Raw genomic sequence first — 27,154 nt, 5'->3', positions numbered from 1 at the left:
CGGAGCTCACGTGTGCCTGCTTCTCCGGACCTGTGGCCGCTGCTCGGGAGCCTCAGGAAAGGGGTGTCTCTCAGCAGGGCCCACAGGCCGCGGGGCCAGGAGGCAGCTTGCCCCGCCACGCCAGCGCATCCAAGCGGGATATCAAGTGGCGTGGTGTAACGCGAGGCCGATTTTCCCTGTTCTCCTCCGCCGCGGGCAGCACCGAGCACGGCGGCAGCGTTCCCAGCGGTGACAAGGGCCGTTTCCACAGCAGTGTGAGCCCACGTGGCCATGCCCGGCGGCACCCGGCGCTCGCCTCAGGCCCGGCGATGCCCCAGCCGCTCCGCGGAGGGGAAACGTGGCCCAAAAGCAGCTTTCCTGACCGCTCGGTGCGGGCATCCCGACCGCAGAACGTCCATAAAGGACGCCTGCACACGAAACTGAGGGACGTACGCTACGTTTGGTGCTACCCTCTCCTCTGAGCGTACTGCAGGCACACCACCAGTATCTGCTTGCCTTCTCGCCATGCATTGCCTGGGGCTGTGCAAGCAGAGGGGTTCCTCTACCCGGCACGCGCTGCGTCAAGGCACGAGGCAAGAGTCCTTGCAGCCACCACCACAGTCCTCCCCGTGGCATAGAAGCAGGACCCGTTTTTGACCCAAAAGCAAGACCCGTTTTTACCCAAAAGCAGTGGTAATGCCTGTGGGGGACTGGTGAGCACCACTGCGCGCTCTGTGCGCTGCTTTTCGCAGCTATCAGCGGGCCCAGTGCTCGCCGGTGTTCACACAACGCTCACATAGGAGCAGCTCCACACAGGGAGAGAGCAGGTGGATCAGGAGGCGGCTGGGCCACGAGCTCCTCATCACGGACCAGCTCTGCATGCGGGGGGCACCGTGGGCAGCCCTCAGGGCCATGGCAGCGTCTGGTCCCCGCATGGATCCATCTCCTTCTCCCACCACGAGCGAAAGCAGCCCTGGCAGAGGCCCTTCCTGCTCCTGGCCAACATGTAGGCACCTTCAAGCTACCGGCTCGTGGCCCCGCCTGGGCAATAAACGAAGCTGGCGGGATACGGGGAAGTGCCCGGGTGTTTGCTTAATGCTCTGTTTCGAGAGCTGTGTAAACACCGGCAGGCTCAGAACAGGCTGCATTTGAAACACGATGCTGCTCTGGGAAAGGTCACGCATTTCCGAGGTGCATCGCAGCGTTACCGGCAGGAACCAGCCCAAATAAAGGGCAATGTGTGAGAAACCTGCCCCTCCACGGCGCTGCCGTGCCCGTATCTCGCCGCTGCAGCCGGCAGCCCTGAGGTGACTCATGCGTTTTGGCCAGGCTGCCTGGCGCTGGGGAGAGACTCGGGCTGGCAGCCCCTCTCTTGCGAGACGTGAGTCAGCAGTGCTCGCTTCCCAGGGAAAGTCACCCTGGATTAGTGGTTTTCCTCGCCCTGCTCGTGTCTGATGTCCCGATCCAGCAGCTTTGCGCTCTGCGTTCCCACAGCCAGCGAGCCGTGTCCTGGGGCCGGGGCAGGTCCCGTCTTTGGGACCCCAAATGCTTTGTCTGCCCCACGGTGCGCCTGTGAAAATCTGTGCTTGCAGCGAAGGATTTCCAATGTGTTTATTGCCCGAAAAAGGTCACAGCTCAGGCTTTCTCTGCCATAGGGTTTTGATACTAAGCAGGGTGTTGCTTCTCTAAGGCAGAGGTCTGGCCCTTCAGGGTGTGAGTTTTTCCCTCCATGCCCAGAATTTAACAGCAACCTCCTTTCCTGCCCTGCAGGCCAGTGCAAGGCAGTGTCTGCTGGCTCTTCACATGCGAGAAGCTCAGACGCACACCTGCATCCCATGCAGGTTTTCGAGGCATTGCATGCAGTGTCCTGGAGCGCTGTACATGCACGGACTGGTGTCTCCCACTGCCCCAGGTCCATCCCTGACCCATGGTGGAGGTCTGCTCTTCCCTCCAGCAACCTTCTGCTGGCATCAGCCTGAGAAATAGGGCACGGCTGCCAGGCTCTGGTCACTCATCCCTCCATCCAGTCTTCCCTGGACCAGCCTGCTCCTTGTGTGCTTGGCTTATAGCTATTTCCCAAGCAGAACATGATACTACATAAGCCATCCAAGTGTGAAAGACGTGTGGCCACACAACAGCCTCCCTGCTCCATTCTTGCTTTTTGGGTTCTTTCTTGAGCCCAAACGCTCGTCCTGCCCCTAGCTTGTTCAATCAGACCTGTTTGAATCCTTAACTTCAAAACTCACAGGCTCATCACTGATTTCATTACATCCTGCTATGACATATAAGCCCAGCAGGCTATAAGGAGTAATGCAACACGGTGTACCCAGAAAGCAGCCACACCAGAGTGATCCCCTACACTGAGCCTGCATCCCTACTGGGAAGTCATTCCTGCTGGGGATGTCCTTTCTCCCCTATTTTGCCCCAGAAAGGCTGCTAAGCCCTGGGATTTAGGGTGTTGGGCAGGGGGGCTGCATGGATGTGTCATTGCTGCTGTGCACCCAAGTGCTGGGTGGCTGAGCTGTTGGATCAAGTGACGGATGGTGAGCGATGGACCAAGCACTGCCCGCTCTGTTACCTCCATGCAGGGCAATATGGGCAGTCTGGCACACAGGACCAGGGCTACAGCAACCTCTCCCCACAGATTTCGAGCCTGGGACTGCCCAAGAGGGGAATTTCCAAACCCCGTGGTGCTTTTTGAGGAACATGGGGAAAAACAACCTCAACAGAGATGATAGAGACAACTCCAGGTGACTTAACAGCTGCACCCCGGCTCTTTTAGGGTGCTGTGCATTGCATCCCCACTCCCTTGTCCCCGGGAGCATCAGTCCAAGATTTAATGATGGAGATGGAGACCAAGAGCCTGTCTCTGCTTTCTCTCTGCCTGGCCTCCCAGCAGTCCTCTGAAGACCATTTAAGGTCCCGCATAAATGTGCTGCTGGAAAACTTCCTTAGTGGAGGGATCAGTACCTTCCTCCCCCACCATCTTTGGGAGCAGAGAAAATAAAGGACAGTTCTTGGCTCAGAGCTCAGGAAAAAGAATCCATTTGCTAGAAACAGATGTCTTTATCCACTGCTGCTGATCCCACAGTGGGGCTCTTGCACCTGATGCTGGCAGATGGGCTGCACCTTTGGATATACGTGTTTCCACATCCCTCTGGAAGTCCAGACAGCCACTGAGCTCCTTTCCCACCACAGCTATGCACAGAATCCAGCTCTCCATGTTCGTAATGCCGTGTCCCACTCGTACACATCCGCAGGCTGCATCAGCCCTGCTAGCCACGGTGCAAAGAGCTCATGGTGCTGCCCATAGACATGCTGCAGCCTCCTCCAGACAACTGCTTTTTAAGGCAGAGCTCACTTCTGGCACCACTGGCCTCCAGCTGCATTTCTGTCTTTTCTTTATTAAGGGTAATTTCACTGGTTTATTCGGATTCAGAGCCTCCTGCAACAGGAGCTGTTTGTTACGTGCGATGCCACCACATTTCTGCCATCTGCAAGCTGCAGGGTGATTTCATAACAGCCGCTTTTCAAAAGGTCATTGAACCACTTTAAGCCCTATTTCTTTTTTTTCATAAGGCATGAATCTTACCAAAGCATCAGGTGATACTAAGTAAAAAAAATGCTTTGGGGAAATCTGATTATGTAAGAGGAACCATTCCCCTTATTGGATTGCGGCAGTAATCCTGTTCTGGTTTTTCAAAGGAGAAAAACAAAGGAAAACAAGTTTGACAACACTGTGCCTCAAGGATGACTTCAGGAATAGTTTTCAGCCTCTTTGTTGATCCTGAGTGCTATTATGTACACGGGACTGAAGTTTGCATAAGCGATCCGCTATTCCCTTTCCTGTTCCTTTTATCTTCCTGCAGGAAATACATGGTCAGTATTTGGTCACTGGTATCTGTCACTGACCAGTATCTGGTCACTGGACCAGCTGCTTGGATTTTGGTGCTTGCTCCTCTCTTGGACCATCCTGTGAGCATGAGAGTAAAACTGCCTTCATTTTAAAAACTTCTTCCCTCTATCCCTCTCCCAGTGAGATTTGGCAGTTGCTGCAGTGCTGACTTTGACAACCGTCTGGAATATTTCCTTTCCATTCGGAGATTTCTGGGTTGCTTTTCTGCAACCTGCCAGCGCCACGAGCAGACCTGGTGCTTGGTACCGCCTGCCTCCTGTTATCAGCGTCACGTTGAATACAGGGGAACGGCAGAGGCCTTGAAAGCCTCGGAACAGGCCAAATCCAGAGGCTCCAGCACTATAAATAGCTCACCAGTTAGAAGTGCAGCCTCAAAAGTTGGAAAAAGACTATGTTGTGGGTAACAAATAAAAAAGGTGAGCAATAAAAGGCACATTTGAGCCGTGGGATAAGGCACCTGCTGCAGTGTGGGGAACTAACTCTGAAGGTTGTGCCAGGAGTTGTCTAGAAGTTCAGACATCTTAAAATGTATTTTTTTTTAAGTCAAGATTCTGAATTTGGTGCATTTCTGCGGATTGCTGGTGCAAGGGAGACAGCGTCGGTGTGGGGCTGTGGGACCCACTGTCCCTGCGAGAAGCTCAGCTGCCCAGTGCACCCTGCATCCCTTTGCACATCCTGGCAAACATTTCCCGAACAGGCACATCGTTCATTCAGCATTTCAGTACAAGGTCATGCTGCAGCCTGATATTCCAAAGAAACTGGGACAATCACAGGAAAAATCTCTCTTTTTTCTATCCCTTTCCCTTTTAAAGACAATTTTTTTTCCAGTACTTGTTTTCTTCTCCAGCCACATACTGCAGATCTCGGAGAGTATTTCTAGAAATGAGAAGGACAATAGTTACCAGAGAACTTTCTGACTAGGCTGGTGGATCACATCTTGCCTAAGGAGTGATAACATATACCAAAACCCTCCTTGATTGGCATTGCTCTTGCCTTGAGAGGACTTGCCAGTGAATTTCCCTAGGAAGGACTACTAAATCCCATAGGAAATGGGATTGGTGATGACGGCTTCTTTTGTTTTGTGTTTTGTTTCAAGTTATTATTATTATTATTATTATTCAATTTCCATCTGTGGTTTGGAAAGAAAGCTGGTACATTTGATCAATGGGGCATTGCTGGATGATTTTTTCCTGCCCTTCTCTGTTTTGCATGGGATTCTGCCAACATTTCACATTTTTCAGCCAAGCTATTTCTTTCCCTCTTGAGAGAAGGTAGGAGAGGGGAAAAAATCCAGGGAAAAAAAATGAGCTCTTATTGCAATGCCCTGCATGCCAGCAGCCAGCATCAACATGGACCGTTGGAAGAAATGTTTCCAGACATGGGCTTAAAGTCCCTTTGCCAACCCCAGCTGAGCTGGACCCAAGTGTGGAAAACGTTACAACTTCTCCCTTCATCTTTGCAACTGGACTCACTCTCCTACAGCAGTGAAAAAACAGTTGGAGCTTTGGCTTTTGAAGCACCATGAAAAGCGGGTTTGCGGAACACAGGCAGCAGTTTGGTGCTCTTTCCCAGGCCCTGCCTTGGATTCTTCTCCGTGTTGGCCTCACCTGGAGAATTATTTCTCGGCAAACCAAGCCAGACGTGTCCTTCTGGCCAAGGAACACTCCCCCCTGCTTTCGTCTGAGAGGCTCTTTTGCCACAGCATCCATTACACAGCTGGGAAATGGTGGCCTGGGGCAGCAAGCTTCTTTTGATCCAAGAAATTCCATTTAAACGTAAGAATTAAACCTTTCTTTCAAATGAGAGTGGTCTAACATGGAACAGGTTGTCCAGAGAGGTTGCAGAGCCTCCATTTTTGGTGTCATGTAAAACCCCATGGCCCTGTGGCTGTATGGAGCACCCTGTCTCCATCTCCTCTGCTCACTGCTGCTGGAGTTCATCAGTTCCTTAGGATAGGGGATCCTATCCTAATATAGGATATTAGGATATCATGAGAATATAATGAAAGACAGTCTCAGAAGTCCTACTAAAATCGAGATGAATAACACCCACTCCGCACTCGTTCATCTTGTCAGTCATCTCACTACCAGGTTGGCAAGGCACGATTTCCCTCTCACAAATGTAGGCTTTTTACTCCAAGTGACATTCTTGTCCTTCACATGTTTGGAAATGGTTTCCAGGAGGATTTGCTCCCTTGCTTTCTGAGGCATTAATGTGAGGCTGACTCACCCTAGCTCCCCAAATCTGCTTTTCCATCCTTCTTGCAGATAATAGTAGCATTTGCTTTTTTGCAGTCCTCAGGAACCTCCCCTGGTTGACATGATCAGCATGACAATCACGAGTGGCCCCGCAGTGACACTGGTCAACTCCCTCTGCACCTCTGGATCGTAACACATGCCTTAGGGTCCATCAACTTGTTCATGTCCAGTTTGCTTGTTTAATTTTCCTCAACCTGATCCTTCTTCTCCTAGTCCTGGATTTCTCCTGATCTTTGGAACCTGTGATTGCTGGATCTGACTGGTAAAGATGGAGGGAAAGAAGGCAGTGAGAACCTCAGCCTTCTGCATGTCCTTTGTCTCCTCAGCCCCATTTACAATTTAATGGCAGGGCCACTGCCTACTTTTGCATTGGGTTCTAATGCACCTGCAGAAGCCTTCCTTGTTGCCCTTCATGACCCACCATATTCAACAGCAGGTGGTCTTTGCCTTTCCTGTGCCCACTCACATTCTGACAGTGTCTCCATGTTCCTCCTGAGTTGTCTGTCTTGTCTTCCACTTCAGGATCTTCTTGTTTTCTGTGTAGATCTCCTGACACATTTGCTTGATTTCTTACTCATCAGGATGGACCACTCTTGAATTTGGAGGTGGTTAAACACCTTCTGGAACCCTCTTCTCACCACATAGTTTCCCATGGGATTCTCCCAAGTATTTCCCTGAAGAGGCCGAAATCTGCTCTACTGAAGTCCAGGTCTGCCGTGCTACTTTTTGCCTTGTTCCATCTACTTGGGATTGGGAACTCCACCAGCTCACAGTCACTGCAGCCTGCCCCTGACCTTCACATCTCCCATCAGTTCTTCCTCATTTATAATAATCAGGTCCAGCAGAGAGTCTCCTCTTGCCAGCAATGCTCTCCAGAAACTTTCTGCATTCCTTGTCCCCTGCTGCTTTGTCCTTCCACCCATCCTGAGGTGGTTGAAATACTCCATGAGCACCAGTGTCTGCCTCTGTGAGGCTTCTTGTGGTTGTCTACAGAAGGACTCATCTATTTCTTCTTACTGATCAGGCATTTTCTGTCAGACAACCACAATGACATCAGGCAATGAGATCGCAGTCCTGCAACTGCACATTGCAGAACTCTCTAATTCCTCATGAAAACCCATGTGGGGATCTCCAGATTCTTGAAAGACGAGCAAAGATCAGCAGGCTCTGGGCACAGACCTGTGAGAAGAGCTGGTGCCGCTTGGTCTGGCCAAGGGGAGCGGAAGGGAATCAAACAGAATCAACAACGCAGAGCCAAACATTTCCTGGCAGTACCAGGTGAAAAACTCACCAGTTTTTGAGGAAATGCTGCCCAATGCTGTCATTTGGCCCTTGGGGAAACTCAAAGGAAGCCACAGCCACCCTCACCTAGCACTGGGATGGCCTTGTGGTGAGCAGGGGATTGGCAGGAGACCCAACACCGGTGTTGCTCACACACATCACTCCCTCCTCAGACAGAGGTTCAGAGTTTCCAGTTACAGAGAGATTAGAAATATACGTAAGTTTGCTTTGTGTTGAAGGAAGTGTTGGTTTGGTGATGAGAACTTACCAAAAAGAATGACCTCTGACTTCAGAAGTGGGTCGTTCTCACCTGTTCCACGGAGTACAGGCTGCACATACACCCCTACCTTAAGAGGAGGCTTTGCTCTCGTCCTCTCAAGGCGTTTCTTACTGCTCTAATGTTCCTCCCAGCCCACTCCCAAGCCTAAAGCAAGGAGGTTCTGGATGTCCGAGGATTCCTTTACAGCCTCTAATCCATTTAGACATGGACAATCACAGACACACGTGTGATTTTAGCCAGTTGCTCATCTTGCCTGGCATATCTTTTCCCAACTCCAGCTGTGGAGGAGAAGTCATGCAGACCAATCATGAGATCATGCAGGAGTACAACAGAAAGAGAAATTTAACTCCAGTCCCTACTATTCCCTGTGCAGCTTCTTCTTTCCAAGATCTAGACCAGGCTTGAGAAATAAGTCACCAGAGGCTCTGCAAAGATCTTGTCTGTCTGTGCTAACATCTGCTTTGCTGGCAGCGAGGCTCAAAACAGTGAATGGGAAAACAAATCAGACTCCAGGGGCAGAACGGTTGTCTTAGCGCAAACAGAAGAAGAGATCTCACATGGGTGCATCACCCTGAAGAACACAGCCATCCTGCAAACAGGACACAGGCGGATAAGCACGGATCCAATGCCAGCACTGCTGCACTGAGCAACACACGGAGCAAGAGCAAATGCCCACTTCAGATTCCTTCCAAGAGGGTGAAAGGGGTGAGCAAGCTTCAGCTTAGTCCCTTTTCTTTCTTTTTCTTTTTTTTTTCCTTCTAACAACAGCCTCCCCTTTGTTTGCCTAGGCAGCAGAGGAGGAAGGTGCAGCAGGGTAAACACAACCGTGATGCACGTCAGAGATGCCCGCTCGCCCCTCTTGGATCTTTGGCACGCAGGTCAAGCTGGAGGTGGGAAGGGAAACGGCGCTAGAGCAAACATGTTCTCACCACAACAAAAAGTAATGGGATCCTTTGCAAACACACATGCCAATCTGATCCGGGAAGGCCTGGCAGCACGGGTGACCACACACAGGGCCCAGGGCGGAGAGAAGGGTGAGATCCTAGCGACGCTCCTCAGCTCTCCTTTTCACCAAGGGAAAAGATTTCCAGGTGGGACATCTTAAAGCCCATCAGAGGGGTGGCTCCTGGCCATTTTCTCATCCCTTGCACCCCTTCTGAAGCAGAAGAGGAGAGGAATAGCTCCATAATATGAGCACAGCAATGGCAGAAAGTGGAAGAACCCCTTGCATTTCTCTTGTTCCTCCTGGATCCTTTTCCTGTGCATCAGCACTCAAAAAAAGAGAACCCTGGGAAGAAAAAGCCCATTTTTGCAGTGCAATGCCTTTGAAGACACAAGTAATGAAAGATGACACAGGGACCAACAGTGCTCCCCATCACATCCTTACCAAACCCCGTACTGTGCCCACTCCGAGTGACGATGCCCTCGCTGAGAGACATCTGAACTGTCCTTGCTCCCCAAAGCTGTCCCTGGAGGCACGTGGCTCCTTCCCTTGACCAACGAAACCAAGCAGGTCAGCGCCCCCCACCAGAACTTGCTGCGGATGTGGTGGGCAGGCAGGCTCAGGCACACACCAGGCTTCCCTCTCCTACTCCAGGAATGGGAAAACCATTCTGGAGAGCTACAGGGACCTCAATGCAACCGGCCTGCCTTAGCCCCCATCTTGCAGCCAGGAAGATCTGTTTTTTCCTTTTTTTTTTTCTTTTTAAATGAAAAAGTGCCAAGTAGCACAGGCGAAGTTCTTGCAGTCGCACTCGCATCAGTTTTTACCAGGACGATTTCTCCATTTCCCGACGCCGCAGCCAAACCCACAAGCAGCGACCCGGATTGCTGACAACCCAGGGCTTGTCTGCTTCGGGCTTGTCCTTCCACAGGCTTGTCCTGCCTGCTTCAAGCAGGCTGTGCATGTTGTCCCTCCAGCAATAAGGGAAATAAACTGACCCTGGGGCTTCTTGGGGTTGTCCACAGGGTCAACTTCTCCTCTTGGTTCCAAAGAGTTCACAGGGCAAAGAAAGAAACTAGCTCCAGCCCAGCTGTTCCCCAGCGGTGATAGGTTGGATTTACAGTGGGGAGTGGGTGCAGACACTTTCCCTAACATCTGGGAAAAATGCTGGAATAAGTTCCAAGACAAGGAGGCAACGGCCGGGCCCAACCCCCTCACCAGCTACAAACCCGGCCAGCTAGAGAACAGATGGAAAAGGCTGTCTCTTTGGAGAAAAGCTGCCAAACACTGTAAATGAAAATACTTTATTTGACCTTGACAGTAAAGTAGGAACATTAGATTACACATCTGTTGATATATAAATGATAAAAAAAATGCAAAGCACAACCATCTTTAGGAAACCCATAAGCAGTCCAGTAAATAAGTAACATCCAGGGGAAAAGCTGTATGCCAGGACGCTCTCTTATTCTAAACATCAATTCCAAAGAAACCAACCATTAGCATTTCCTTTGCTGCTATTTGTTCTGGACTTGAACCCTTAATACACAGTATCACTGAGTGTTGCTGCCAGTACTTGAATGGAAAAACATCACCCAGCTCAGGTCATGGTCAGAATTTGTTTCTGTATAACATCAACCCCTGTCGCAAAAGCTCCTGAAAATCCCAGAGAGAGAAATTTCATGACCTGGTTAAATCAAAAATGTTTCACAAGTTTGACCTACACAGTTTACACAGGGACAATGAGCTCAGGAGATCATGGGTCAGCACCAAAGGGTGAAACAAATAAGGACAGACAGCTTCAGCTTTTAAATAGCTTATGGCTTTAGCATTAGAAGAAAAACTACGTGATAGCTTCTTGCACCACTGAAGTTTCCATGCTGAAAATGGTTTTCAGGTTTCTTTTCACATTTTCCAGTTTCCACTTCTCTCCCCCTCTTTCAAGGCACATTTGCAGAAAACTTTGATTGCAACAGTGTTCACACCGCCTGGATGATATTTAATTATTTCAGCATACAGCAGAACAAAAACTCACTACACTAACCTTTTCTGATCTTCAGAAAATCTTAAGGCAAGAAGAAACAAACAAACAAACAAACAAACATCAAATATGATAGATAACCCCCTTTGCACTGTCTGTAGAGCAGACAGACATGAATATGCTTGAAGGTCCCAACTCCTCAACTTGCAAAAGGCTCAGAATGACATCAGGGGAGATCTCTGCAGGGACTTGGGCTTTTAATCGGAGCCTTGATGATTTTTGGTACTGATCTGCCACCTATGGAAGCAGGGGCCCAGTTTTTAAGGCACCATTGGAAAACAAAACAACAAAAAAAAAAGCCCTCACTTATGTCTTAGCTATTGGCACAGCCTATGGTTACATCACGGTTTTACAGTTGGAAATTTCACCTGATTTCTGGAATGCATCCTATTCTTGTAGCCCCTTCTGCTTGGTTTGCCCAAAAGGAGTAATCTTTATTCGACGTGGCATTGAGCAGAAGAGAGCAGCTCGTGAACACAAGGCTGCTTCCTCAGTCCTTGCTGTTGCCTGCTGCCGAGCTCAGCAGATGTGCAAGCCCACCCTTGCGAGCTCCCAGCAGGGCTCGAGCCGCAATCCCGGCTCGCAACAGCCTTTCAGTGAGGTGGGTACGCTTGTTTTGGAAACAAGGCACACCAGGCAACTGGGCGTCTCTAATAAATAGAGCCTGTCTTGGTCCTTGCAGCTATTATTAGCTTAATAGGAAGCCTGGAGGCAGTACCAGCATGCCTGACAAGTGTGGAAAGCAAGACCCTCATCCCCTTGCCCAGGTCCCTTCCCCTGCAACATGAGAGTTGGGCAAAACCTTCAGGTCGTGACAAAAGAGCAGGTAGCGCTGAAGACGATCCCCAATATATCAAGTGTCCCTGATTTCAACAGCCTTCAGCGCAGGCCAAGGAAGTGCAAATTGCTGTGGTCAGAGCTGGTGGCAAAGTGCTCACCGAAACCCAGAAGGGATTAAGTTCTCAGCCCTGGCTGAGAGCTTTAAATCATTTAAAGGAGCTCCGAGGGAATCAGCATGTGAGGCTTTCTTACAGTTACAAGAAGGAAAAGCAAGGTGTTCGTGCAGCTTCTGCCGGTGCCTTGACAATGAGCACTCTAAAAATGTGCATGTTCCTCACTGCTGGGGAAAATTAAAAGGGAATTTCCCACTAAGGGTCAGAGGTCACAACAGGCCTCTGACCAAAAAAAAAAAAAAGGGAAAAAGAAAACCCACAACCTGCTGGATGTCCTGTTATTACCTCACAGTGTGGGAGACCTCGTGGACAATATGCAGATGAAATACAATACATGGCTTTTACATAATGATGCACTTAAAATCCCTACTAGTCTGAAGATAAAGGAGGCTTTGAGAAACATCCTATTATGCTGCATCTTAGTTTACTCAGGTATTAAATATACTGCTTATGATACACAAATTACTTTTAAAAGTTACTAAAATGTTACAAAAGTAATAGTGAATTCAAGTTTTTTTGATGCACAGCCTGGCAAGCTCGAATTTGCTTTTGGAGGATTCACACAATGGTTAAACAGTCTAGTAACCACTGTCAACAAGTGTCAGCAAATTTCCTTATGCAATTAAACCCATTTGTTTTTACTACAGAGGGAAAAAAAAAAAGCCCCAAGGATCTTGCTGTGCTAAGGCAAAAAGTCACCATTGCATCCAGAAGTAAGGTTATCTGAAGCCAGCAGTTTTGTAGATCACTGTGTAGCTCTCAAGCAGTACACAGAGCTCACTGGCAAAGGCTGGCTCAACTCACTCAAAGCCTCCTTTGAGACTAGAAGAAATACGACATTCAATTAATCTAGACTATATTTTGCAAAAACTTGCCCTGCACACAGAGAAGGTGTTTTGTTTTGGTCACTATTACAGAAAAAATACTTTATATTCTCTCTGTTAAAAAATGTAATGCAAAGTGTAAACTTGTACAATTTTAGCAGCATTTCACAGTCCTTCATAAGGTAAAACCAGGCACAAATTAAAAGGAATGTTTTTGTCTACCTAATTTAAAACATCAGAATAACATGGGTAGTAATTGCTGATGCATCACAGTTGTAATCAATAAAATTTTTGGTCCAGCAATTAACATGGGGAGCACTGCAGCAAAGATATCAGATTCAACATTATCTGGCAATGTGATTATCTACAATGCTCATGTTCAGCTTCTGGGATTACAAAGCAATGGAGAGCTAGAAAGTTGTGTAAAGTCAAGTTTGGGATATAAAAAAACCTGCATTTGTCCAACCAAATTGGAGAGGCTTTGGCATCAGAGGAGGCCTTTCTTTTTCTTCATTGCAACTGCAAAAGAACCAGTCGATACAAAACATTGGCAAGGCCAGATGTCCAGGGCAACACACACAAGGTCTCTCTTGTGTCTGTGATGTTAGCTATTTGGCGAGCCAATATCCACTGTGATCTTTGTGTACAAAGGGTATTTGTCATTTTTTATCACCTTGTATGATAGTGTGTTTAAGCCATCAGAATTCATTGTCTCCCTTGTGTGGGCAATTCGGTCAAACCTGAGGAAGGAGAGAAAAAAAGAGAGAGAAAGAGAATTGTGTTTGAACAACCCTAAGTCCACATTTTTATAGCCTCACAGACTACAGAGGTTTTAGTGTTTTAAGATCCAATTCGAACATCACTGCGGATCCCATAAACTTGGCCAGACTGAGCAGCAGGCACATGCATGCCTGAGAAGGCTCCGAGGGAATAGCTTTTAGTTAGGAAAAACAGCCAAGCCTGGAGGCACGCAGATCCTTCGTCAGGTCTGTACTAAAAGCAAGGGCTTTGAACACCGAAGATAAAGCTGGGAACAACTGCTCAGAGTTTAAAGCGATGTGTATCAGTTGAGATCAGCGGCAGAAAGAAAAGGCAACTGGTATTTGTGCAGAGCAAAAACCTGGGGGTGACAACAAAGATTGGTAAAGGGTAATAAATGACTGGCTATGGGAAGGGGCAGCTTACAGCCTGTGGAAGAGAGAGCTCGGCAAGAAGGGGTTGCAGCAGACTTGCAATCAGTTTTACACCAACAAGAGAAAGTTACGTATTTCAGAGGGCAGCAAGGACACTTCCCTTGAGTTCATCTGTGGAGGAACAGAGAAGCTCGTGCACGCACCTTTCTGGGTTGGGCTCGTTTTTACGGTCCCTGGAATGACGAATCATCCTGCATTTCCCAATGACAGCATCCGGCCGAGATATCCCCATACCTTTAAATACCAGCCTGAAAGGAAAAAAAAAAAAAGTACATTGAAAATTTACGACAAGCGGGCCAATTCACCTCTAATTCTATAGGCTGCTTGCTATACTGTAGAAGGGATGGGCAAAACATCCCAGCTCTGCACCCATACAGTAAAGCCAGGCTGTAAAATGGGATGTGCAGGGAGAAGAATGGGACAGCTAGAGCAGGTCCAAGAGCTTCTCCTGCAGCTCTTTCTACCAACAACTCCATTTTCAAAACCACTTTCAGGTTGGTCAGAAGATCAGTATTAAAGTCCCACGACCACCCTCAGGCATCAAGTTCAAAATTTCTGGTACTTTCAGCTCATGAGCAATTCCTCTTGCAGACCTCCCTGGGAGACAGGGAATGGGAGACATTCCAGGGTGGGCGGAAAAAAACTGGCCCCTTCCAGTCCTGCACAACCAAGATGCCCAGGGCATAAGTGACTCCTGTAAGTGCCCCCAGGCCCAAGGACAGCTCTCTCAATTCAATATTATCTGGCAAGGTGATTATCTACAATTCTGTCTCAATTCATCGGTGCACGGATTGTGAACACCAGGGCTGAAATTGTGCACCATTTCTTCTCCTTTTGGCCTCCATAGCTTTCAAAATCATAATGCCACCAAATAATAATAATATTTTTTTTTGAAAAAAAAAGGACCATCACTTTTCTTTCAATGCTGTGGCCCACCAGAAGTTGTCTCTTACTTGATTTATCTCAGCATAGAAGTGCTTAAAACCACATCTACCTCAGGAAGGTAGAAGCATTTTTATTAAGACTTTTCCCGAGTTCAGGATAATTTATAAAACCCAGGCAAAGATGACCATGGCAGAGTCCATTCTGCAGCCAAGAAACTCGATTAAAAGCCCCTGAGGTCCAAGATGTCATGAAGATTTCTCAAAATCCCTCTCTTCCGGTCCTGCCTCTCCAGGGCACGTAACCCAGCCCCGCAGACATGCTCTCCCTTGATCTTCAGGCACTAATGGATCCAGCCTACGCTGTGCAAATACCTGACTCCTACCCTGCAGCTCCATGTGCCGCGCGCTCACCTTTGCTCCAGGTAGGAAACAAAAGCTCGCCATGCTCTTTAGGACTGGTTCAAACTTGACAAACACAGCCTTGCTGGGTAAAAAGCCAAGCTGCAGAGCATGTTTTGGGCTCTTTTTTTTTTTTTTATTATTATTTTGCAACGGAGAGGCTCTGCTCCGGCTTGAAGATCCAGTTGGACACGCTCTACCCTACCAGACATGACATGGCGCCAGTCCCGCTCGGGTGAAACAGCGCCACGGTGGGCACTTACCGGTTGTAAATGTCATCGTCCTCGCCACCCCAGCCCCAGTAGTTGTTGGGGAACCCGTTGATCTTGGTGAACTGCTCTTTGCTCAAAGCAGACACACCTCCGAAGTACTGGTTGTAGGGCAACCTGCGGGCGGGAGGGACAGGCCATCAGCGGGCCACGCGGCCGGCGAAATGGCAGATTTCCTCACCATCAGGCAGGCCCGCCACACAAGGGCCCGTGTTACCTCCTGACATGCCAACCCAAGGCTAGGCCAAGTGTGGGATAACGTGGGGAACCACCATGTTATCACCATGTTATCAACCCCGCCACATGGCAGGGGACACCGGGGCAAGATGTGGGACGTTGCCTTTTCCACATGAAGTACGGCCTAGGAAACATCCGGCCACACACACGGGAAGACCTGAGTGCAAATACGTCTGGAGAACATCTTGCTGTGGGCAAATCTTTGTGGAAAAAAACATGGTTCCTCAAGGGGACAAGCAGGCAAGACCCATGAGGCCCAGCCAAAGAGCATATGGGTAAAGAGCGATGGCCCCTGTGCCCCAGCTCATCAAGGTGTCACCCCTGAGACCCCTGGCTGGAAACTGGCCTCCTTCACCTTCGCCCTCCACTTGTGCTGCCCCAAAAATCAGCTTTGCAACCCAAAAGTGAGGTGATGGAGTAATACCTCACGAACCAGGGATGATTCACCAAGAGGGTATTGGGGATGGAAAAAATGCACATCCACAGCACCATTTATCTTGAGATATCTCACATTGGGGGGAAAAGAGAGGGAAAAAAAAGAGAAAAAAAACCCCACACTTCCATTTGTTGAATGCAGAACTAAAACGTATGCTGAAAGGCATTTAGTTTGGCGTTGCCCTCAAACTCCAGGGCAGATCCTCGAGTGGCCCAGAATCGAACAGACAAAAATATTTGTTTTGATCTTAAAATAACATCTGATGCAGTCTTTTTAAAGTTGCAAGCCATTCTTACTGTGTAAGAACGTCTCATTCTTTGAGCTGAACCAAAAACACTCTTGGTCTTCCAGCTTCCAGCTTGAAATGCAACAAGAGACACACAGCTATCTGTAAAAAGACAGCCTGTAGTTTGCCCCAGCCCTGCTTTTCACTTTTCAGGGGCTGTGAATTTTTATAAATTGCCTAGCTCCGTCTTCCCCACTTCCTCCTCCTTGCAGCTATCCATTCCCTGCAGGAACATGCATGCCAAGGCAGTCTCCTGCCAGAGACATTTTCCCAGGCTCTCAATGCTGGGTGGGGATGCTGTAATCCTGTGCCTGCTCTGGAATGCTAGCGGCTGCACTAGGAACAAAATGCCCCTTCAAGAAGCATCTCACCGAAATCCAAATTTGTCCATGGACACAGAGAGGTGCCTCGGCTGGCTGTAACATTTGTAGGTGTTCCTGTCATCCATTGGGATTAGGTCTACGTCACTAAACACAAAGCAATCATAGTCATACTCTTTCAAAGCCTCTGCGAATCCTATATTCAGCAGTTTAGCACGGTTAAATTCTTCTTCTCCATCCTAATTCAAAACAAAGAAAAAACGTTAAGTGCCTTGCAGGACACAGGTGGTATCAGCAGTTTCTTACCTGTTGCACCGGGAGCAGGTATTGTCAGGAGGCTGGTCCCAGCCCCACGGAGCCAGGACAATGCAACAACTCTCCTGCTCGGGATGGGTGTTTTGTGCAGGGTTGTTTCCCCTCACTAGCATTTCAGGATTAATTTTAGTGGGGGGGGTTGTGGTTTTTTCACCTGTAGCCACAGACTGTAGCAGTCTCAAGTGAGGGCCATGGGTGGAAAGCAGGAAGGTAGGCTGCAGTGGTCCACTGCCTGCTGCTTCCCAGAACAGCATGAGAAAACACCAAATCCAAACAAAGTGAGACTAGACAAACAACCCACGTGGAAGAAGGGACCCTCAGTATGACCAGCATGGAGGGAAACCTTGGCAATGCTTCTGGTTGCCCCCAGGACAAGGAATGTGTTAAAAAAAACATGGTTTGGGGAGGCCAGGTCTTTGATACTAACCTCTGTCACACATAGCTCTGAGATCCTGCTCTCAGCAACATGCCAAGCACACACAAGAGCTGACTTGCAGGGCACATGAGAGCACCGCAAGCCAAAGTCTCCCTCTCTGCTGCTCTCTCCTACTCCCACTGTGGAGTTTGCACCAAACTCTTTGAGGTTGTGCACGAGCTGGGTGAGGAGGCTGACACCCCAAAGCCAGGACATCTGGATTCGTCTGCTTATGCCAAGGTTTGGGATAAGGTGCTCTCTCGGAAAATGACTACAGCTCCTCCACCAGATACCATGTACTCAGAAGTTTCATGAGATACAGATATGGGGAGGGTTCTCACCATGAAGGGGAGGACCTGAGAAAAGCCAGTACCCCACTTATCTCGCTTACAAACTAGTCTGCAGAGATCAGTGACCTGGGATGGATATTCTCTTCTCTCCTCCCCAAGCCATGAGGAGTCCAAGGAGAAATAGGTTTGGCCTTTCTTAGGCCCAAAAGCACACATGGCTCTGAGAACAAGTATGGGTTCTCTAATCACTCCCATGTTTCTTCAAAAACAGTAACAGCAGAATTATACTCAGAAATACTGGAGTACTAGTGGTTTGAGTCTTAAGTATTTCTGACCCAAAAGCTCATCTTGCAGCTGCAGCTTCAAACCCAGCCCCTGCAAGGGTAAAAGTGCAGGGACAAGAGGACTCATGGAGCATTGCTGCAGGAAACTGAAGTTTTTACCCACTGAGAAGCAACCCTTGGAGACGCAGGAAAACTGAACAACCAAGGCCTCCCTCTTCTATCACAACCCATCTTTCTCTCTCCGCTCCCTAGGAGCGATTCTGAGCCAAAGGACCCTGCTGTTGCCCTTGGCTCCGGGGCCCAGGAATGTGTGCAAGCATGTTGGCTTGCAAGCGTGCTACACGCTCCAGACCTGGCACAGGGCAGCTGGGTTGGACGCGCATCAAGAACAGATAAAATACCGTACCCAAGGAGCAGCACTTTAAAACATCCCGTTTACCTCCTCCCCCGGATGGTTTGGCCCGATTAATAAATAATCTGTCTGGAAACTGATTGATCCAGACTGGTTAATGTATCTGTGGGCTGAGAGCTAACACAGGTTCTCAAAGCAACCGCAAATACTTCTCAAATGAGGGATTTAACATGCAAGTGTCAAACCAAGGTTTTCAAAAGCAATCAGCACCTGCCTCAGGCTTAAATGACTTCACTGGGAAGAGTGAGCTTTAGCAGAGGTGGATCTGAGCAAATTCTCAACACCTACACCTGAAATAAAAGTGTAACTGAGGCGGTGGGAAGATGATCCTCATCATGCATAAGCAAGAGCAGTGAAGACTTGAGCACAGGAAAAAATAAATTAAAAAAAAGGAAGCAAAGTTGAACAAAAGGGTTGGGAAAGGGAGCAAGAAGGGAAGCGGCACAGCTGCTGAGGCCACGGCAGCAGGAGATACTCTCATCAGCAAAGGGACCCCTGAGTCCCAGCTGCAGGATACCCCATGGCTTGGTCCCTGGAAAGCCCTCAGGAAAAAAAAAAATACAAAAAGATGCTCAAAATGAAACTGTTCTGGACCATGGCAGAGCTCCTGAGAGTAATGCTTGGGGAGGGGAGGTTTCCGTGGGCCCTAACAGCACCAGGAGCTACGCTTGCTTTCAGGCTACCGTCAAACTGCAAACAAAGGTGCAATCGCCCTTGGAGCAGCAACACTCCTGCAATTTGGCCTCCTCGCCCCGGAGGAGGTTTTTCCTGGTGCAGGCATGGAGAAGGCTTTGTGCAGGGCAATGCACTCAAACCGCAAAGCACGTGTTGGCCATGCTCTAGAAGAATATCTTAATTTTATACCCTTTGGCTGCTATTGTTGCAACAAAAAAAAAAGGCAAGAAGAGTTCTTCATGCTGATTTTGTTATCAGCAAAGACTCAGACCTATCTGTCTCATGCTCTGGGATAGACTGTAAGTCATCTAGGTAATCATATTTTTTGAAAGTAATGCTTACGGATTAATGCTGCTGCAAGGAGTGGGACTTCAGGCCTCTCCCAAATAATGTTTTAGAAAATAAAATGCAATGACTGAGCATCTGTGCAATGACCATTCCACCCTCCTCGATCTCCAGCAGCATCCGTGGCAAACACTTAACAGGGGCGCTACTGCTCTCACCCCATGCAGCTCCAAACCAAGGGACCCAAGAACTCACAAGACAACAAACACATCAAAGGCATTTGTGGCACACTGCAGAGTTGGGGAATCTCCTTCCTCGGGCGACACGGGGCGACACGGGTGAGCCCGGAGCAGCTCAGCCCCACGTCCTCCCAACGAGGGGCGAATGGGTCTGTGACACCCGGGCAAGTCACGGGACAGGCGTGGTGCTCCAGTCACCCCATACACAAACACACACACACACAGCGTGGAAAGGAAAACCCCACTGAGGATGTTGCAGGTAATGCCAGGGGCCCGTGGAAAAACAGCTCAGCAAACTGCACCGTTTCCACAAGAATTCACCAGATCTGCTCTTTTTTTTTTTCCCCCCAAAAAAAGTCTTTTATTTTGGCGCACTGCTACACGTGCATTTTGCACAGGCGGGATCGCAGCAAGGAAGTTAATCTCTAAACACAAGCATGCAGCAGCTCGCAACTTGGCACTTGGCACTGCTGCTCGCTTCAGTTTTACTGGTGGCCAAACGCGTAGGATAATGAGCTGTGAATGGGACAGAAAGGAGAGTTTGCAGACGCAGGGACAAAAAGGATATTTTGCAAACTCGTGGGAAGGAAAAAAAGAAGATTTTGCGAATTTGATACTGCTTTTTAAATACACATTTCTGGTTGTTACTGAAGAGGTGCTACAAAAAAAAAAAAAAAAAAGCTGTTTATTTTTCATGCCACATTAAAACAAAACCTTAAAGTGGCTATTGCATGTGATGGGTTCTGTGAGGGTGCAGGAAACCTGCTCTACAGTATTTTCCACGGGCTCCTGCCACACGCTGGGCATTTCTACAAGTCCCTCAGCCAAGCACTACTCGCTTGCACTCAGACACACAAGAGCAGGAAGGTGCAGGGGGCCACGACTGGAAAGCATTGCGCTGGAAGGAAGAAGTTTGACATTACCAGTGTAGCAGTAGCAGGGCTCAGCGCTCCTCTTTCTTTCTATGAGATGCAGAGTACAGAAGAGCACGTAGGCAGCGTGTAAGAATCAGATCACACAGTAATTCTCCTTGCTTCAGTGATTGCTTTGCTATAGACAGGATTAACAAGTAAAGGTAATATTTCCCCACTAGAAGGAAAAATAAAAAAAAAAAAAAAGGGGGAGGAGAGATGCAAAGGGAAGGACAGACAAGAAAAACAGAAAAGCAATTGTCAAGAGAGCAGAGAAATAAGAGCATTTTCCTACTGCGCGCCTGGCAGAATTAACACATTTCCTGCAACTCTCTCCGTTCAGGCTCCCGCTCACCCTCGGGAGAGGCACCTGGCTGCTTGGCTGGCACTGGCACAACTTTTTGAAGGCATGCAGGAGGAGCGCATTTATGCCGCAGATCACCTGGTCGCACTTGCTGTAGCCTGCCTCCAACTGCAGGACACTCCTAGGACGTATGTGTGTGTGCGTATACATACACCCGTATGCAGCACACACAAACACACCACGTGCACGGGTCACTTCCCCCGCTCCAAGCCCGCCCAGCCGGTGCGGTGTGGCGACCCTTCGGAAAGGCTCCTTCGGGAGCACGTGCCCCGGGGCGCAGGGCTGCAGCGGAGCACCAGAGCAGAGCAGAGATGCAGAGCAGGGCGATGCAAGGCGGCATGCAGGCTCGCAGCAGCAGCAGCTCGGCAGCCGCATGCAGCCGTGGGCACCCGCGCAGCGCCGCCGCGGAGCTCCCTTCCTTCCCTTGGCCTCTCCCCACGGACAAGCACCCCGTCATCCCCACCCCTTTAGGGCACCCCTCACCAGCAGGGCCTGCCCGGTCTCCAGCAGTTTTCCAAGGAATTATATCTCCAGCAGTAGTTCTGACGGGTTGGACACCGATCCATAGCAAAAGCAGCATTCCCAGCCATCAGACCGCGGGGAAACTCGTGTTCCTGCTACTCCCTGGTCTCTAACCAACGCTTGGGAAAGGGAGGCGTGCTGCTCTGCGATCCCATGAGCTACGAGGTGGTCTCTGCAGTGCCCATGGGCTCCTCTACACCATACAGGAATGCATTTCGGGGGGCTGCTACCCACAAATGCTTTCAGTGGCATGTATTAGCACGTAGAATATTTCAGCTTCTGTTCCTAGAAGCTATCACTAGCTCCCCACAAACCACTTTTTTTTTTTACCAGTTCTCTGGAACCCTGGAAATGAGCAAAGTAAGAGAAATGGCAGTAACCAACTACTGGTTTTCTTTCTAGAAAAAAAGAGAGTCTCCCCTATTTCTCATTTCTGTATCGAAATTCATGACTTGGGCAATAATTCTGAATATTCAGCATGCCTGGTACACCCAGTCACACTGGCAGATCTGAAAATCTACACAGCATGACGTTTCAGGAAGCGTATTCTTTCTCAGGTTCATGAAAACTGAGATTAAGTACAAGTTACAAGTACATATTCTCAAGGAAAGCAACTAGGCTGCAACATCTTCCAGGCAGAAGTCTTTGCTGGAAAGGGCAACTATCATTCCCCTTTCCAAACAGTGATCCCAACATTTTAAGCTCCAACATGTACAGGAGGAGAGCACTGTTGTCTAACCACCATGACGGTGTGATCTCCAATTTTGTCTTGAATCTCCAAGATTGTTTGGAGAGAAATGTGCCATTTTATTTTAAAGACAGCTCCAAAACCAACAAATACAGAAAAACAAAAACACCAAAAGCCAAAACCTGTCACTATTTTCTGCTCTCCTTCCTAAAGGCAACCACTTACCTCCTGCACCATGCCAGCTTTGCCCATCCTGGTGCTTTGTGCACTGCTGCTCACACGGACACAACTCGCTCGAGTGAGGGAAACCCTACAGCTCTACGGCACTCGCAGTGCCCAACGAAGCATCGTTGCTCCCTGCTCACCTTTCAGGCCTGGGTGTGCACCACCTGGCACAGGCTAGGCTGTGCACTTAGTGGGATTTCATTCCCCTCTCAATGAATGACTTCTCCAAGCAGAACCTCTTCACTGCTCTCTCTGGCTGACTGCGGAAAGAGGGTGCCAAATCTTCAATCAAAAATCATCAGAATTGCTCATCTTCACTCTCTCTCCTACTGCGCTACGGCTTTTTCTTTATTTCTGAGTTTGTGAAGGGATCTTACCCATCTCCACCAGCCCACTGGCATCCGGGACACAGACCCTGATCCTCCGTTTCAGGGCAGCACGGGCACACTGACACGAGTGCTTTAAAACTCCGCAGCCCCTTACCTGGTTGATCACATACACGCCATAGTCCAGCTGCTGCCTTTGCAGAATCGGGTGTAGGTAATAGAGCCAGTATTTCAGGTGTTCCTCGCGGTTCCTGAACGGTATAATGATTGCCACTTTCTGAAGTGCTGTGCAGTCCTTGGGGGCAAAATGACCTCCTGTTTTCACCTCGGGGTTCGTTCTTGCCACTTCTTCCAGGTTCACAGGCTGGGAAAACTCCACACGCAGCGTGCCGACTGCAAGGAAGCACAACGGGGAGCGGGTCAGCAAGGTGCCCGGGAGGCACGCAGGTTATTTCACTGGATGGACACCCTTTACACCAGGATCAGTCCTTACACACAGGCAGCGCCCCGGGCAATGGAAAAGAGGGACAACGCTGCTCAACAAGAGCCCGCTGGTGTCCCTAAAAAAGCCATAGATGTGCCACGGCTGTGGAAAACCCTGATGTCTGCAGGGCAATGGAATGGGGATGTTGCCTTTGCACGTGCACCATGAAACCGGCCGTGCCCTCTCCCACCCAACGCCGGGCGCTCCCAGAGCAGCCCCGCTCCCCTGCCAACGTAGGCACTTACGCCAACACCGGCCACATGCAAAGCGAACGAAACCCCCTGCATCTTGCAGATGCTTTCAGTGTTTTGTAGGCACACGCGTTATGGGTCTTTCTTTTGGCAAAAAAAAAAAAAATTGTGTGATAGAGCTGCTAAAAAAAAATTAAAAAACAGGTCTGCATTTGCATGCAGGTTGGCAACTCCTGTATTCAGTTTCAGCATGGCAGGTATTGAAACTGCCAAAATAATCCCTGCCAAAACGGGTATGTAAAACTGAGAGGCCCCCACTGGCACCCCGGGTAGGACAAGAGCTTCTGAGCTATTTAAAGGTGAGGAACATCCAGGAGGGAGGAGAAAGAGGCGCTCCTGATGTGCCCATCTGCCAGGAGCCAGCTCCTAATACTGTGTCCCGGCAGGAGAAATCCGATGGGTTTTGGGGACCGCAATGACAACACATGGGCTGGGAGGCAGGAGGTGGCCACCAAGCCCTTGGACACGCAAGCAGAGGGGCTGAGGTGGCCTTGGTCTTCTCAATATTCATTGCCCCGACTGGAGACCATTCCCCTTCCACAGAACTTGCTCCTGGCCGCTTAAGCTGGACCCTCCATGGCACAACAACCGGAGAAGCGACACAGCTCCTTGTAGAAGAATCTCAGCTCTTCAGAGAAGGGCCTCCCGCTCTGCCACATGCCGTTCCCAGCGCTGGCGAGCCCATAAACCCATTCACATCTTCTCATAAAGCCTCGCTCTGCGTGCACGCCCGGCCAATAAAGAGCAGCCCGTTCGCGGCAGACGGGAGCGCGGCAGCCTCCACGCCGGCCATAAAAACCCAGCTCTGCACCCAAAATCACGGGGCTGTGAATCAGCCCATAGAGATGTGGCAGCTGTTGCCTCTCGCCCTCCTCCACTGGGGTGAGAACACACACAGGTACCTCTGTTAGGTCCTGGCGCTGCCCGTTCCTGTTTGCATTTGCTGACGGCTTCTCCAAGCCCTTTCAAAGGATGTGGGACGTACACTGTGTTTTTACATATTTACACACCAGCGGCAAGCATGCATGAACTCACCGTGATAGGTGGCACAGGGGGACAGGGAGCCCACGATAGGGCTGCATTTAGCAGAATGCATTTAGCAGAATGCATTACCAGGAGCCTGGCTATGGACACATGAGGTTGTGCACCCTCCTGAGAAGGGATCCTAGGGAAGGGATCCTTGCAAAGAACCCCGTACATGCTACAATACAGGTCTACTAATATAACTAGGAAGTGGAAATGCTTGAGGCTAGTGCCTTTTTCTTGGTTATTCATCTAGAAGAAGGCATGTCAGTGCTACCCTCCAACTTGTACTTGTTCTGGCTGGAGATGAGAGACCCACCAAAGCGCACAGAAGGGTGCAAGGTGCCTCGGAGGCAGCACGACACGACTATTAGGAGGCTTTGATACCCGATTCACCCACCAGAGCAGCAGAAATAAATTATGTTCATAAATTGAACGTAGACAGAGTTGTCCCAAAGCAGCTGAGGCCGGTCTTGTTGAGAAATACGCCTGCATTGACCACAGGAACCCCTTTATGAGCCAGGGGAGGTTCAGGTTGGACACAGGGAAGATATTCCACATGGAAAGAGTGGTGAAGCCTTGGAGAGGCTGCCAGGGAAGGGCTGGGGTCACCATCCCCGGCAGTGCTGGATGAGGCGCTTGGGGACAGGGATCAGCAGGCACGGGGGTGATGGGCTTACAGTCGGACTTGATGACCTTGGAGACCTTTTCCAACCACAATGACTCCACGATCCCTCTGCCAGCTGCGTCCTGGTGCCCTTGGCTGGGGTTGTGACCGGTTCCACTGCACGGAGCCCAGCTAATTCCCGGGCAAGCCTGGCCTGCGACTGCAAGGTAAGGGCTAAATCCTCTCCAAACACAGAGCTCAGGAGGGTTTATGGGTGTTTTTTTTTGTGCACTGGGAGGAAGAAACAGCAATGGGAGGAATTCGGGCAGGAAGCGATGCAGGGCAGCGCAACAGGAACCACGGCCAGCGGCGGCGGGAGAGGTCAAGAACACGACGTTTCCTCCCCAAAACAGCACCACATCCTCGTGGCGGCCGTGCTCCATGCCCGTTCCCATGCGCTGACACCCAGCTACCCGCTTCCCTCGCCCTCTCCTACCCCCGGCTTCGTGCCCATCAGGAGACGGCACCAAGGAGCAGGAAATGCTGCATTTAGCCCTTGCTAAAATGTTGTTCCTTGGAAATAATCAAAATGCACACGAGGTAGGAAGTCACTTGGACTATCAGCACACTCCAGCTACTGCCCATTCGACAGCCCTGGTGTCTGCTGAAAGCCTCCGCAGCCAGCCTGCCTGTGCTAAAACAATAAATAATCAATAATATTAATTAATAAAATAATAAAGAAATAATAAAGAACAGTAATTACAGGGATTCACCCCAAAGGCACTGGGAATGGAGGAGCATTTGCAGCACTGGCGTTTTAAATGTGAAAGAAAAGGGACGGGCACTACATTTGAGAAGGAAAAAGGGAAGTTTGTGCACGGGTGTGAATAGCCCTTCCCTTCCCCCACACCAGGAGCGGCCTTGTTTTTCAAAAACTGGCATTTCCAAAACCAGCATTTCAAAACCCAGTCGCTTTCCAGGCTCAGGGACCCTGCCTGCGTGGGCTCTGCAGGGAGATCTGGCCGGTTCACAGGATGTGTCGGGAAACGGAGGGATGGAAGCGCTGGATCCCTCTGCAGCGCCTGCAAACGGAGCTGGCTTCCATGCACCAGGTGGCCGCGGTCCCACCTAAAACCCCCTTCCTGTTGAGGCAAAAGTTCGCTTTTTTGGTAATTGTTTCTCAAGAGAAACAACCTGGAATCACAGCCCATAAGACCGGGGATGCTTTCTCCTTTACACACACGAGCCCTTTTAACAGCTCACATGCGACTGTGCAAAAATTCCAGGAACTGAAGCGCTTGCCAGGGAGGCTAATGCAAAAGGAAATCTTTCTTCTGGAGCTTGTGTGTCCCTGATGGATGTGGACAACCAGGAGCATCTGAGCACCGCGCAGTGTTGTTACAGCCTGGCAGCCCCCCAGTCAAGCCAAGGCCACTGGTCACACAACACGTGTGCAACACGATGCTTGTTTCTCGCTGGCCTTCAGGCAGCTGGGAGAGCACAAACAGAACCGAGAGAGAGAAAATAAAAACACGTTTATGGCAAAAAAAGAAACCCCAGCAAAATAAGACAGTGGAGACGGAGGTTTAAAAGTTTGAGATTCTTGAAGGATGCGTTCTTGTGAGCGCTCTCCATTGGCACAGCCAATGTTAAGATCAGTAAAAGCATTTCAGATATTGGCTCTACATATTCAAATTCCTTTTTTTTTTTTTCCTAAGAAAAGCTTGATCCAGTTCACCCCATTAATAAATTCACTGGTGTCAGAAGCAATGCAAAAGCACAATAATTTGAGAAAGCACGTTTGCAGATGCTGAACGGCTGAAATAAACCAGTCTAGACTTCATAAAGCCACCAGGCTAATAAACAGCAATGCTGAAATACTAGCCAAAAAAAGAAAAAAGAAAAAGAAAAAAGAAAAAAGAAAAAATCACTCTTCTCAGTTCATTTCCTCAGGAGAGCAAGATGTTAGATCAAATCTGTAGATGCAGGCTTTCCAGCTGGTGGCCAGAGTCACGACTCCAGCTGCTAATTTTAAATCATTTTGACATCATTTGATTACTTGGACAGCAGCCTCAAGGCTATTGCCTACCAAGGACATATCTTGCCAATGCATGGACAAGCATGCCAAGTGCTATCGTACTTGTCAAAGCTGCATCCCTGTCTGTGTTTACTAGGCAAATTTTCCAGCTTGATTCGCTCCATCTCCATACATTTGGCCCTGGGATTTGGGGATTGTTTGGGATTCAAAGTCATAGAGCTTCACAAACCTTGTTCTGAGAGACTATAAAGTCAAAAAAAGAAAAAAAAAAGAAAAAAAAAAAAGAAAAAAAGGAAAAAAGAAG

At 49.3% G+C, this 27,154-nt stretch overlaps 1 protein-coding gene across 1 annotated transcript in view; it reads right to left on the bottom strand.

The window, feature by feature from the left end:
- Window positions 1-12,587: 12,587 nt before the first annotated feature.
- Window positions 12,588-27,154, bottom strand: part of B4GALT1 (beta-1,4-galactosyltransferase 1) — a 21,087-nt gene continuing 6,520 nt past the window's right edge. Inside the window, exons 2-6 of the mRNA XM_026041269.1 lie at window positions 22,605-22,840; window positions 16,548-16,735; window positions 15,212-15,334; window positions 13,809-13,913; window positions 12,588-13,212 (exon numbers count right to left, since the gene is read on the bottom strand). Of these exons, the coding sequence (XP_025897054.1) occupies window positions 13,077-13,212; window positions 13,809-13,913; window positions 15,212-15,334; window positions 16,548-16,735; window positions 22,605-22,840 (788 nt within the window). The 3' untranslated portion in view covers window positions 12,588-13,076. The remainder of the gene's footprint in view (window positions 13,213-13,808; window positions 13,914-15,211; window positions 15,335-16,547; window positions 16,736-22,604; window positions 22,841-27,154) is intronic.

This window comes from Nothoprocta perdicaria, unplaced genomic scaffold (genome assembly GCF_003342845.1).
Source record: "Nothoprocta perdicaria isolate Ctin4 unplaced genomic scaffold, notPer1 scaffold_280, whole genome shotgun sequence".
Taxonomy (NCBI): Eukaryota; Metazoa; Chordata; class Aves; order Tinamiformes; family Tinamidae; genus Nothoprocta; species Nothoprocta perdicaria.
This window is presented reverse-complemented; position numbering and strand designations above follow the sequence as displayed.